Genomic DNA, 12,496 nt, shown 5'->3' on the forward strand with positions numbered 1-12,496 from the left:
CAACGTTCCTCTGGAGTTAGTTGGCTCGGCTTCAGCTATGGCTCTAGGGTCGTTGTGAAGGTAGGGACGGAGCATAGAGACTATGCTGTTTCTCGTTTGTTACTCTAGAATAGATCAATTCACTTTCTGGAGGTAGACTGCCCCCATCTGGTATGGAATGTGGAGTAAGAATTGATTTTTTTGCGGATATTACACAAGGCACCTTTAAGCAAGGCATCGGGGCATTTCCATCACGCGAAAAGACCTACGCGAGTCATGTGACACTAGTGTAGGTGACTCACATCGCGCACCTGTATGTTGCTTTGCATAAAATTAAACGATATACAGAACAATAAGAAATTTATAGATAAAATAAAATGTACACAAACCTGTATTTTACTGAAGACATGCACCATTTTGAAGGAGCTGCACTGCTCTCTCCTGAAGAGGTCCCAAAAAGCCTGCGATAAATAACTCAATCCCTGGGTTGTTACGTCTGACCCAACATCCGGGTAACACAAGAAAACACACAAAAAAAAGACTACCCTAATACTGAAAAAATAACCCCCAAAAAATGACCCAAAAGGCTCAATCCAGGATTTGGGTAGAAAAAAATAACCCAAGATGTTTCTACTATTTTAGTTGATGAAGTTTTAAATATGGATATTTGTCTAACACAAATGCATTGTTTCACTTCAGAAGGCTTTTATTAACCCCCCGGAGCCATGTGGATTTACTTTTATCATGGATGGATGAACTGATGGGCTTCAAAATCTCATCCTCCATTCACTGCCATTTTAAAGTTTGGAAGAGCCAGGACATTTTTTAATTTAACTCAGATTCTATTCATCTGAAAGAAGTCATGTACACATAGGAAGGCTTGAGGGTGAGTAAATAATGGGGTAATTTTCATTTTTGGGTGAAATATTCCTTTAAAAAAAAAGGAATGTTTGTATGCAGCAGTATTGAATCAGACAGCAACTGCATCACAAACCGTAAGTAAATAATTTCATAATGCTTTGTCTGTAAATGACGGTTTTATATGGATAATGTTTTCAAAGCACTTACCCACATGCAATTACGAGTTTGCGTTGATTCTGTTTCCTATGCAATGACATTTCCAATAATAACAGTGGCCATTTCCTGAGGAGCCGCCCCTTAAAAACGGATCATTTCAGACAGAGGGTCAGAATGAGGGTTGAAAGTCATCGTTTTTCACTGTATTATTATTATAAGTGTACCTCAAGAAACCTATTTAAATACTTGAAAGAGTATCCATGACATGACCCCTTTAAATATTTTTTTTAAACTGTGAGAAGAGAGAGAGAGAGAGAGAGAGAGAGAGAGAGAGAGAGAGAGAGAGAGAGAGAGAGAGAGAGAGAGAGAGAGAGAGAGAGAGAGAGAGAGAGAGAGAGAGAGAGGCTGGGAGATCAAGAGCCAAGACAAATGTTTTACCCTCACCTAGTGGTTTATGAGCTCGGGCAAACTAGCTAGTGCCCTTAATGTTCAGTGAGGCAGTCTGTCCCTTGAGAATCTGGCAGACCTACTTTAGCGGTGTGTGTGTCTGTGTGTGTTCGCAACAGTTGCTGGGTGGGGTCAAGAAAACCTGAAAGCAATACAAGGCAAATCGCTAGGGTTAAATAAGACTCAAACTGTTTCGCATCAGCACATATCTGAAGATTTCCTATGCTTATATTTCATATTCTCTGTGCTGTCTTCTTTTAGTGTATCATAAGTATCATAAAACATTTATAGTATTGGATAACATAACTACATTTTAAGTCCCACACTCACACTTCTGGCACAAACCTCTTGATACTTGATACATATAGCGTGAACGAAGTCATTATTTTCACTTCAAAAATGTTCCTAAAATGCTGAATAGAAGAATCCCCATTTGCCTTTTGACTGCCCCCTCCAGATGTGCTGGGGAGAGAGTGTATATAAAATTATCATTTATTTAATGTATCTGTTCATTTTTATTCATTTAAATCAAATATGGGGAGATGTGCCTAATTGTCAGGAAAATTGTCACAATGAAAAAATATGGTACTAAATGGCCCTAAATAAATCAATCAGTCAGTCAATCAATCAATCAATCAATCAATCAATCAATCAATCAATCAATCAATCAATCAATAATCAATCAATCAAGGATTAGTTTTTGTAGAATTAATCCTTTACATATTATCCAAAACTTCAAGATTACATTTAAAGTGAAATATCTGCAAAATAAAACATTTATCATAAACCTTCAGAAAATCAAGTACACAAACCACCAGACATGAAATAACACTACTGAATTTTGCACATATGCATAAAGATGCAGCAAACATGCATCCATTACATAATGGTAAAATTAGTTTATAATTCTAATTAAGCATATTACCTTATAGCTTTATTTGTGATAAATGTATGAAATCAAATAACCCTTACTTATAAAAAATAAATAGAAGAAACTGATTCTCTCACGACAGCACTATCTCAGCTAGAGATGAGGCTCTTTTTTTTGATACTTCTAGGACAAAAGATGTCATTTTGTGAATCATATTCTCTGTTCTTGTTCGACATGGCAATGGAACGCAGCACTACTGATGTTTCTTAAAATAAGTTGTTTGTGTATCCCTGACCCCACTGAGAACGGGTCAGTGAATGAGTGATTAAGAGGTCGTAATAAAAAAAATATTTTGTCGTAATAAATTATAAAAAACAAATAACAATTCCCCCAAGACATACAAAATGCAACCTCTCCTTATTCTTGCTTGCTTTAGATTTGTCTTTTTTTCTTTGGTGCTTGGTAGTTCAAATAGGCATAAACGAATCAGTAGCCTGTAATGATGTCGTTTTTCTCTTATTCAGAGTGCTGCAAAAAACAAACAAAAAAAATGTTCTGTTTTGAACATTTCTCACAGTGAGTGTTTCATAGCATTGAAACAAATTGCTCCGTTTATAGTGAATTAAAAGGGCAACTGACAAAGAGGAGCGTATTTTCAGCTATGTCCTGAGAACACTAATACTTTGAAGGTATTAAGGGATGACGTCTTCACTTATTGATTTGTAATGAATTTAAAATGAAAAGATGCATTATTTATCATATCATTTGCATTGCCCAGGATATTTATCTCTGACTCCCAATACATGGAGATAAAGAAAAGCAAAATCCATCCACAGGCAATAATAAACTTAAATATTTTCAGTTATATTATAACTGTATTTCTAAAAACTCCATTTTTGTCAACAACAAAAGTCTTCACACAAATATCCTTAACAAAATGAAACTATCTATGTCTGTAAACATGGTAATGCCCAAGGATTTGTCATGGTAATTTATAGTAAGTGCCTTTGTGTAACCTCTTTATTTTATGTGTGTAATTGTTTTACTTAGTTCAGCCTGAGTCTTGAACCAATTTGGATTACTTACTGTTGGACGCATCCATTGCTAGTTTATATTCTAAACAAGCATACAGACGGTGGCATTTTGTGTTGCTACACTGCTACTTGGTTGAAGTAGCGTCAAGCTACTGAAAAATGTAGTTCCATTATGTTAATTGTAGCTAGCTGCTCCCCAATGCTGTGTAAAATTACATAAAACATCAATTAAACCTGGAAACAGTGCCCTTGAAGACCTTTAACTGACCTTCGCAAATACATTAGTCAAAAAAAGAACATGCAGGGAACATTGAAATCTTCCAGGATAATTGCCTCTCAAGGGAAGACTCCGGGTATCTAAACACGAAAGAAGTTCTCTATCATAGGAAAGCTTGGCGGTTTGTTCTTTCCTACGGAAGCATTTAATTAGTTAAATGAAAAGGTTGCTTTGTGATAGCGTGAAAGTCTTTTGTAACTGTTATCTGTACCTTTTGGGTCTAATGTTCCGGTGGAATGATCATAAAAAGCACTGATAAAAAATGAATAAAAAGCATTAGATTACGGAGACACTGTGGAGAAAGATGATCACAGGTAAAAGTCTCCGTCCACCTGCTTTTTCTAAGGCAGACTTATTTCTTGCCTGGTTTAACTGGTTTACCTAAAACATAAAGCCTTGTGTTTTTAAAGACAATTCTGCTGAGGAAACATATTAGAAAGACAGGAGAGGAACCGGCCTCTGATAAATACAGCTACCTGCTGAGAGCCCTAAGAGACTCTTCAAATGAAAAAGAAAAGAAAAGCTTTTCAAAAATTAAGAATGCCAATGCTTTCAGAGATGTAGAGTCATGAAAAAACAACAGGAAATCTGCCAGACGAGAGTCGAGTTTGAGCTATTTAAAGTAAGCCATGTCAACTGCTACACTCAAATATCTTTGAAAAAAGAGCAGCATACAAGAGGTGAAGGCATGCATGCATTTATGAATACAGCTCATGGCCTACTTACAAGTGAATGCACTGTCGCTGTATCTATTGACTTACTTTCCATAGCAAAGTACACAGTATTTGTTTCTGGTTGTAAAGTGAGAGAAGATTGAAGAATTTTTTTATGAAATATTGGTGGAGCTACACAGTTTTTGTGAAAATCAAATCAAATTATAACAATAAAAGATTTTGCAGGGGGTAGAAAATACCATAGTAGGGTAAAATTATTGATTTAAGATACATTTACAAAACTGAAATGTATCAAAACTACTTTTGAAAGTGAGTAGAATGAGTATCTATTGTTTATTTGTAAAGGTTACAACATACAAACTTGTATATTTCTGGGGACTTTCTCCTCATCGCTGCCTTTACCCTAATAGTATGCAGAAAAATATACTCTGTCATCTTAATACAAAGTGAATATATTTCAGATTTCAGTATTTTAATCATTTATTTATTTTTAGAACAATGGCAATTCAAAAGACTTTCCATTTGGTTAAATTATTTAATCGAACATGCTGTCTTTATAATATCATGCTTGATTGTTTAAACACTATACATCTGTATAAATGGCTTTTGTATTTTAGGAAGGTTGTCATCACATTGTGAGGGTCTTTGTCGGTCCTGCTGTAAAGAACCCCTGATGGGAATCAAGCTGGGAAGAGGAGATGTTGTTTCCGCTGTCCAAGGTTCTGAAATTGACTGTGGCTTCACAGCGTCACACAACCTGAGAATACTTCTAAAAAAAAAAAAATACAGTAAGTCATTGGCAAATGTGTAAATTAAAGCACGAGACCACAAAATGTTCCAGGCAATCGGTTTCCTCCCTGTAACCAAATCAAGTATTGAACACAGCTGGCTGACAATGACATATAGCCTACACTGACGCGAAAACCAGCAACGCCACAGCATCGCGTGCATACTCCTTTAAGATGATGTAATTTTTGATAACCCATTATGTTTTTTTATTCCCGCCCGCTGAGGCAACAACAGCTGAAGCGTTATTTTCTGGCGCCACATCCCTGATCGCGCGCACAGAGAGTGATGCTGCATCATCTTCACTCCTAAACCCTTCCAACATGCAAAACCCTGGATTATTGCAGAGGATCACACTCACTGGATTTTCCGCTTAACAGCTGGGATTACCGATCAACCCCACTGTAGAAACATTTGCTTTGAACTGTTTTCGATTGTTTTCTTTTAAAACTATAGATTCTGGTTCGATTTGGTCGTCAAAAGTTGGATTCAAACCGCAGCAGAACTTGTATGGAACTTTGGAACCGCCAAACAGAAAAAAAAATACTTTTATTCTATAATGTTTTTGCATAATTTAAACAGCAGCTTCCGTATGCATACAGGCTTTTTTCAGGCGAAGAAAAAAGCGCCCCAGTCCATACGCTGCTGAGCAACCCATACTCTCTGGTGTGCGCGTGCTGTAGTTCCTCCTCGGATATTTCACCGTTGGCTACTTTCGCTCTTTTTTTCTTTTTTCCCCCCACCAACTGTGCAGAAGACGTGTTTTTTTTTTAAATGTAAGGTACCTGCTCCAATTACTCGAAATGCTATTGTTTTGCTATTTAATGTGCATGGTCCATCGTCTGTATTTCTTAAACCGTTTCCTAAGCTGTAGAGCGAACTTTTCCGCTTTTTCCACCATCGGATATTTTGTCACCCATGACTGAAACAATGGCGTTAAGTGGAAACTCTAAAGCTAAAGACAACAGTTTTCCAGATGTTATCGAACTAAACGTCGGGGGCCAAGTGTATTATACCCGACACGTCACGTTAATAAGCAATCCTGGCTCCCTTTTGGGGAAAATATTTTCTCCTAAAAATAACCCCTCGAATGATCTAGCCAGGGACACCAAAGGTCGTTATTTCATCGACCGGGATGGGTTTTTGTTCAGATATGTGTTAGACTACCTTAGAGACAAGCAAGTTGTCCTCCCTGACCACTTCCCTGAGAAGGGGAGGCTGAGGAAAGAAGCGGAGTACTTTCAATTGCCTGATTTGGTGAAACTCTTAACCCCGGACGACTTGAAGCCCAGTCCCGACGATAACATCCACAGTGATTACGAGGATGGGTCTCAAGGAAGCGACCAGAGAATGTGCCCTCCACCCTCGCTCGTTCCCGCTGACAGAAAAAGCGGGTTCATAACCGTCGGATATCGCGGATCTTGTACGATGGGTAGGGAGAGTCAAACCGATGCCAAATTCCGGAGGGTGCCACGGATTATGATATGTGGGAGGATTGCGCTGGCCAAAGAAGTTTTTGGCGAGACCTTGAACGAGAGCAGGGACCCGGATAGGACCCCTGACAGGTACACGTCCCGCTTTTACCTCAAGTTCAAGCACCTGGAGCGCTCTTTCGACATGCTCTCGGAGTGCGGTTTCCAGATGGTCGCGTGCAACTCGTCAGTGACGGCCTCGGTCGTCAACCAGCACACTGACGACAAGATATGGTCAAGTTACACTGAGTACGTCTTTTACCGTAAGTTTCCTTTCTAAAGTTTTGTCAACATTTGCATTTCGCATGCTCTGCCACTACATTATCTTGTGAGGTTACTTGCTGAGGTTTTCCTTGAATTACCAATAGACGGCGCACTCGGTTTATACTTTTTTTCTGCCTTCTTCACTCGAGGTCTCATAGGGACAAATAATATTGCAAGTAGCATGTATACATTGATACTAGTTCACTAGTACTTGTTCATGAGATACTAGTACTTATTTCAATACTTGACATCCATCTCCTTTAGTCCATAGCACGTTTTTGCTATTCACATACCTGCTTCAGTTTTACTAGTAACTATTCATTAGATAATAGGGTAACACTTTACTATAAGGTCTCATTTGTTAATATTGTTTAATGTATTAACTAACATGAACTAGCATTGAGCTATACATTTGTTGCAGAATTGATTCATCTTTATTAATGTTAGTTAAATACAGCTGTTCATTGTTTGTGCATGTTAGTTCACAGTGCATTAACTAATGTTAACAAATACAACATTTGATTTTAATAATGTAGCCTATTAATACATGTCGAATTGAACATTAACTACACTGTTAATAATTTGACTGTAAATTTACAATAAATTGCAGGTTACCAGTTGCATGACTTTCACAGTAAGTTACTGTATCATTTTTACAGTAAATTATTGTGAAATGACAGTTGTATACCGTGACTTCACAGTAATTATGCCGTCGCATTACTGTGATTTAGCAGTAAGATACTGTAGAGTTAATGTATTTTACTGTGAAATTGCAGTTGGTGTCTATGTATTACAGTAATTTAGCAATAAGCAGCTGTAGAATTAATGTATTTAACTGTAAAATTACTGTTGGTGTCTATCATTACTGTAATTTAGCAGTAAACAGCTGGAGATTACTGTACATAACTGTGAATGTCTATCTATTACTGTGATTTAGCATAAATGATGGACCAAACAAAACTGATAAAAACAAGGTTTAACTTTTATTTTTTAGAAGTAAAATACAATTTAATTGCAGGAATAAAACACTGCGTAACAGGCATTAACACTGGGTAACAGGAATGTGTGTGTAAAGTGTTACTGATAATAGTACTTTTTTATACTATAATTAGTATAACATTTCTAATTAACAGTTGCTAGATTCTATTCAGTTAGTACTAGGAATAGATACTAGTAGCTGTTTGAATAGTTACAGATAACTAAAGAATAAGTTGAACTGGAATTAGCATTAACTGGAGTATATACATATATATATATATATATATAGTCGTAAGTGATTAGTTACCTGAATCACAGAATCAGATTCCCATAGAATTGATAGCATAGTGATCAGGTGAATAGATTGATTTAGGAATAAGTATCTAATGAATAAGGAAACTAAAAAAAGCTAGGCATTTAGATTACTAAACTATTTTTTTTAAGTCTAATTGTTGCTCACTTGATACAGCCGTTTTTATCAAGACAAACAATTGTGTTTATGTTTCCCGACTTTGTACCTGTTCTGAGGTATCCAGACACTGAAAGCCTTTATGTAAGGCCCTTACCTGCTAAGTAATGTCTTTAAAGAGAGCCCTTCCCCCGCTCCAAATGTCTATCTTTGCAAGCATCTCAATGGAGTGGCAGAGGATGATGGCTCTCTGTAATAGCTCTCATAACATTTTATGATGTAACAAAACACCACCCACTTCAGGCTGGTAGTGGCTAATGTGCTGTCGAGCCAGCAGTAGCCCTGCCACAAGGCAAAATGGAGGAAGCACATAATGGACTTTATACCGAGCCCATTAAAGACATTGTAGCTGCCTTTATTATAGAGGTTTACTGATTCTCACAAGAAAGTCTTTTAAATAGACATGTTTTAGCATTTTACATCCTTACCATCTTACACAGAAATGTAACTTGAGATTTTGTCTTGGTGGACATTAGGGCTGCACGATTAATCGCAATGAAACTGCACGCGATTTAGCAAAGGCTGCGATTATTTTATGCGCAGCTTGTCAGAACAGTGCGGCTGATCTGTAGTAAACGCTGCTCCATCTGAACACCAGAGGGCGCTCTAACGCAGACACACCAAATACGCCCCGCCGCAGAAATACAATAACGCACATCATTCCAGGAAATCCCTATCGCTGTAGCTAAATAAACAGAAAATTCAAACGCTTTGTTTGATTAAACATGACTTATAAACACACAACTGCCTTATTCCCTGTAAGAAGCCACATCATCTCACAGAAGGATACTCAACTGTCGTTATGAAGTGAGTTTGGAGTAAAAGCATGTTATTAAATGTTGTCTTCAGTTAGACAAGAGGCTCATAAATGCTTGGAAAGATGTTTGACATGTTGCTTTTTCAAATGCACGTTATAAGCGACTCAAACTCACAGTGCTTTCAGATGGAGCAGCGTTTACAGAGCCGTACATCAATGACAAGCTGCACATAAAAAAATATCGCAGCATTTGCAATTTCATAATCGCGATAAGCCAAATCGGTTTAAGTGCTATTTCATGTAAATTGCGATTAATCGTGCAGCCCTAATGGACATAGTCATTAATACAACCAGATTACTACTATATTCTTTTCTTTTAACAAATGCATGCTATATCATATGTTATGCAAGGTACTGAATATGATGCTTACACTCTAAAAAGGTTCCAATTAACCCATTTTGGGTCAGTTGGCAACCCAGCTCTTGGTCAAAAATGGACAAACCCAATGCTGATCTGAGTTAAATGTTTGACCCAACATGCTGTGCTGCTTTTTAAATCAATTATTGTTTAAAGATTACTATATTGCTGGGTTAAAACCTACATAAAATGGGTTTTAAATTAAACTCACTTTAAAGTCTCCCTGTAGTCAATAATTTGATCTATTAAAAAACTCATCTTTGATTACCAAAATGACATATTTAAAAAAAATGTCCTTGAAAAAAAAACGTCTTCATGCCTTAAAATAGCTTGAATGTAACTCTGCACCCTTGCCACATTCAGTATATACGTGGTTCTATGAATATGCAAATCAGCCCCGATTCCACTAACTCACAGTCTCTTGAAGCGCATGTACAATCCCCCCCCCCCCCCCCCCCATTCCCCATCAACAAAACCGGACAATCCCCATCCCCCCCCCATCAACAAAACCGAACAATCCCCCCCCCAGTTATTTATGGTTTGTTTTTATCCCTCCCAACAAAGATAGTCCCACTACGGCCAAAGCCTCAGACTTTGAGTCCCGGCAAGACTGAAAGCCCGTAATAAACACTGATAGTCTAGAATTAACGGTGTATTATATCGAATCAACAGGATTTTAATTCCTCCTCTTGAGCAGCATTACAACTTTTTCAGTTCTTGCTGACCAGATTTTGGTGTGTGAGAAAATACTGCAACAAAACACTCTCGTTTGAAAAGGACACACTCTAAAAATGTTGGATTATTTTGGTAACCCAGCGCCAATCAAAAAGTGATGAAACTAGAGCTGAGTGGTTTTGACCCAGCTGCGTTGGGTTAAATGTTTAATGTTTACATACTGTGCTGTTTTAACTCAACTATTGTTTAAAAATGACTGCTGCTGGTTGAAATGAATCCACATTTGAAGGGCTCCAGACAGCGACAAAATGGTTGCATTTTCATGCCACCACCACGTTTCCCAACTGATAAGAGTTTCATAAAACATTTCTGTTGCATATGAGAAACATCAAACGGCAAACGAAACGAAAATGGAACTAAACTGCGCTACTCATTTAAGCTGCGCAACATGGACAGTTTATCGTCTCCAACCCTTAATAGACAGCTAACCTTTTTATAATGAAGTTTTTCACTTTTTCTTAAACTCTTAACTAATCTACTGTAGAGTATATTCAAGTCTGAACCTTCCTTCCCCAATTTTCTCACATAACATGTGAAACGGATCTTTTCAGACAGAGACAGAACATTTCAAAAAAGATGTGCACCTTTCTAAGCATAACTTTTGGGCAGTGATTGCACCTATTCCTTTGTTTGGGCCTTCAGCTGTCGTTTGTAGCCTTTCTCTACTCATCTGTTGCATGTGAAATTGCATACTGTCTGAATAAGTTCTACCTTTGATTACGAACTTTCTTCTTCTTTGTTTAAGCAAATGCATTTGTTGTTAATTTGCTCAAAAAGGCCTTAAAAACTGTAGCCATTTGATATTACAGTCAACCACTTCATTTTAATCACAATCCAAACAAAGATGCTACACATGTAGCATGAACAGTTGTTGTTTTTTATATAAATTAGATTACATAATTTCAAGACTGAGAGCAAATACAGAATGGTCTAACTTAAGCTTTGAGAAATTGTTACAAAAGACAAACCCCAATAAAACAAAAACAGACAGACTGAATGAAAATGCAAATTCACTCTCTGACAGTAGGTGGTGCTTATGGAAAAGAAGCGTTTCTTTGGGAACGTTCATATAAATTCCCATTACAATTAAATATTTATATTTTTCTTTCTATATTTCGAGCATCACGAACAGTGATCTTGCTGTGTCTGGTATTTTCTCTGCACTTTCCACATTGCGTCCTTCAGCGTGTCCTGTCTCTGGCCTGTGCTAACATCCTGTAAACAGACTTTCATAATAGTTTCCAACAAATTACATTTCAGGAAATGATTGCAATGCAGTTTGTGTGCAAGTCTGGAATAGAGATCAGCCAAAATTAAACTAAAAACAGTCCAGTTGCCGATTGTGTGTTTAGAGCACAAACCGGCCGTTTCCGATTTATATACTATTATTAAAGTTTGAGTTTGTATTGATAATTGAAGTCTTCAGTATGTTCTAGCAAATTAAGCCTAATGAAGCACTGAGGCTTTCCTCTGAATGTTCGGGAAAAGATTCGAAACATCGAGAGTGTCGAAAACAGCGCCGTCTTGTGGCAGGTCAAATTTATTGCAGCCATGTTTATGAACAGCTGAGTGCGCAGCGCCGTTGTTTTATCCTTTAAGCACAAATAAAAGCTTGACAACGCTAAATGTTCAGTTTTCTGATAATATAATTCACATATTAAAGTGTGGTAATAAATTAAATGTAACAATTATATTCATACTAATTATAAAAATTGCAACAGAGTTGCTTGATACAAGTAAATGTTGGTCTAATTATTTTATGGTTTCTATGCTGTTTATGTGTCAGAATATATGATCATGTAACATAGGCTATAGGCCTATTTATATACAAAAAAAAATGTTTTTTAAAAAACTTAAACTTCCAAAAACCTGTAGAGTAGTGGTGTGGGTTCAAACATTCCAACACGCAAATGAGTTTTCATGAGAAATTGCGCTGCGTACTCGATACACGCTTTGAAGCTTCAGTGTCAAATGTAACATCACTAGTCTGTTCCTGAGGAAACCACGGTGTGACAAGTAGGTTATCAGGATACTTTTTTTTTTGTCTAGAGTTTTATGAATACCGTGAATTCAGACATACTACTCATTTCACATAGTGTTTCTCACCTACTATATAGTAGTAAGATAGGCATATTCAAACACGGGGTTGGTGTCTGAGTAGGGGTGTAACAATACATCGATATGGATCGATGCATCGATCAAAAGTCTAACGATACGATGCATCGATGCCACACACAAAATATCGATTATACGGTACCTTTATTTTGACACTCTCCACATCCTCACACGGAACTTTTCTCAGCTGAAATAGACACCTG

General features: G+C 37.2%; 2 protein-coding genes across 2 annotated transcripts in view; both read left to right on the top strand.

Annotated features, from left to right (window-relative positions):
- Positions 1 to 12,496, top strand: part of LOC143703835 (rho GTPase-activating protein 26-like) — a 494,068-nt gene that overhangs the window by 326,642 nt on the left and 154,930 nt on the right. The window lies entirely within an intron of this gene.
- Positions 5,356 to 12,496, top strand: part of kctd16b (potassium channel tetramerization domain containing 16b) — a 125,063-nt gene continuing 117,922 nt past the window's right edge. Inside the window, exon 1 of the mRNA XM_077197395.1 lies at positions 5,356 to 6,820. Coding sequence (XP_077053510.1) covers positions 6,004 to 6,820 — 817 coding nt within the window. The 5' untranslated portion in view covers positions 5,356 to 6,003. The remainder of the gene's footprint in view (positions 6,821 to 12,496) is intronic.

The sequence above is a fragment of the Siphateles boraxobius genome, unplaced genomic scaffold (assembly GCF_051911475.1).
Source record: "Siphateles boraxobius isolate OS27281-9 unplaced genomic scaffold, OSU_SipBor_1 11, whole genome shotgun sequence".
NCBI lineage: Eukaryota > Metazoa > Chordata > Actinopteri > Cypriniformes > Leuciscidae > Siphateles > Siphateles boraxobius.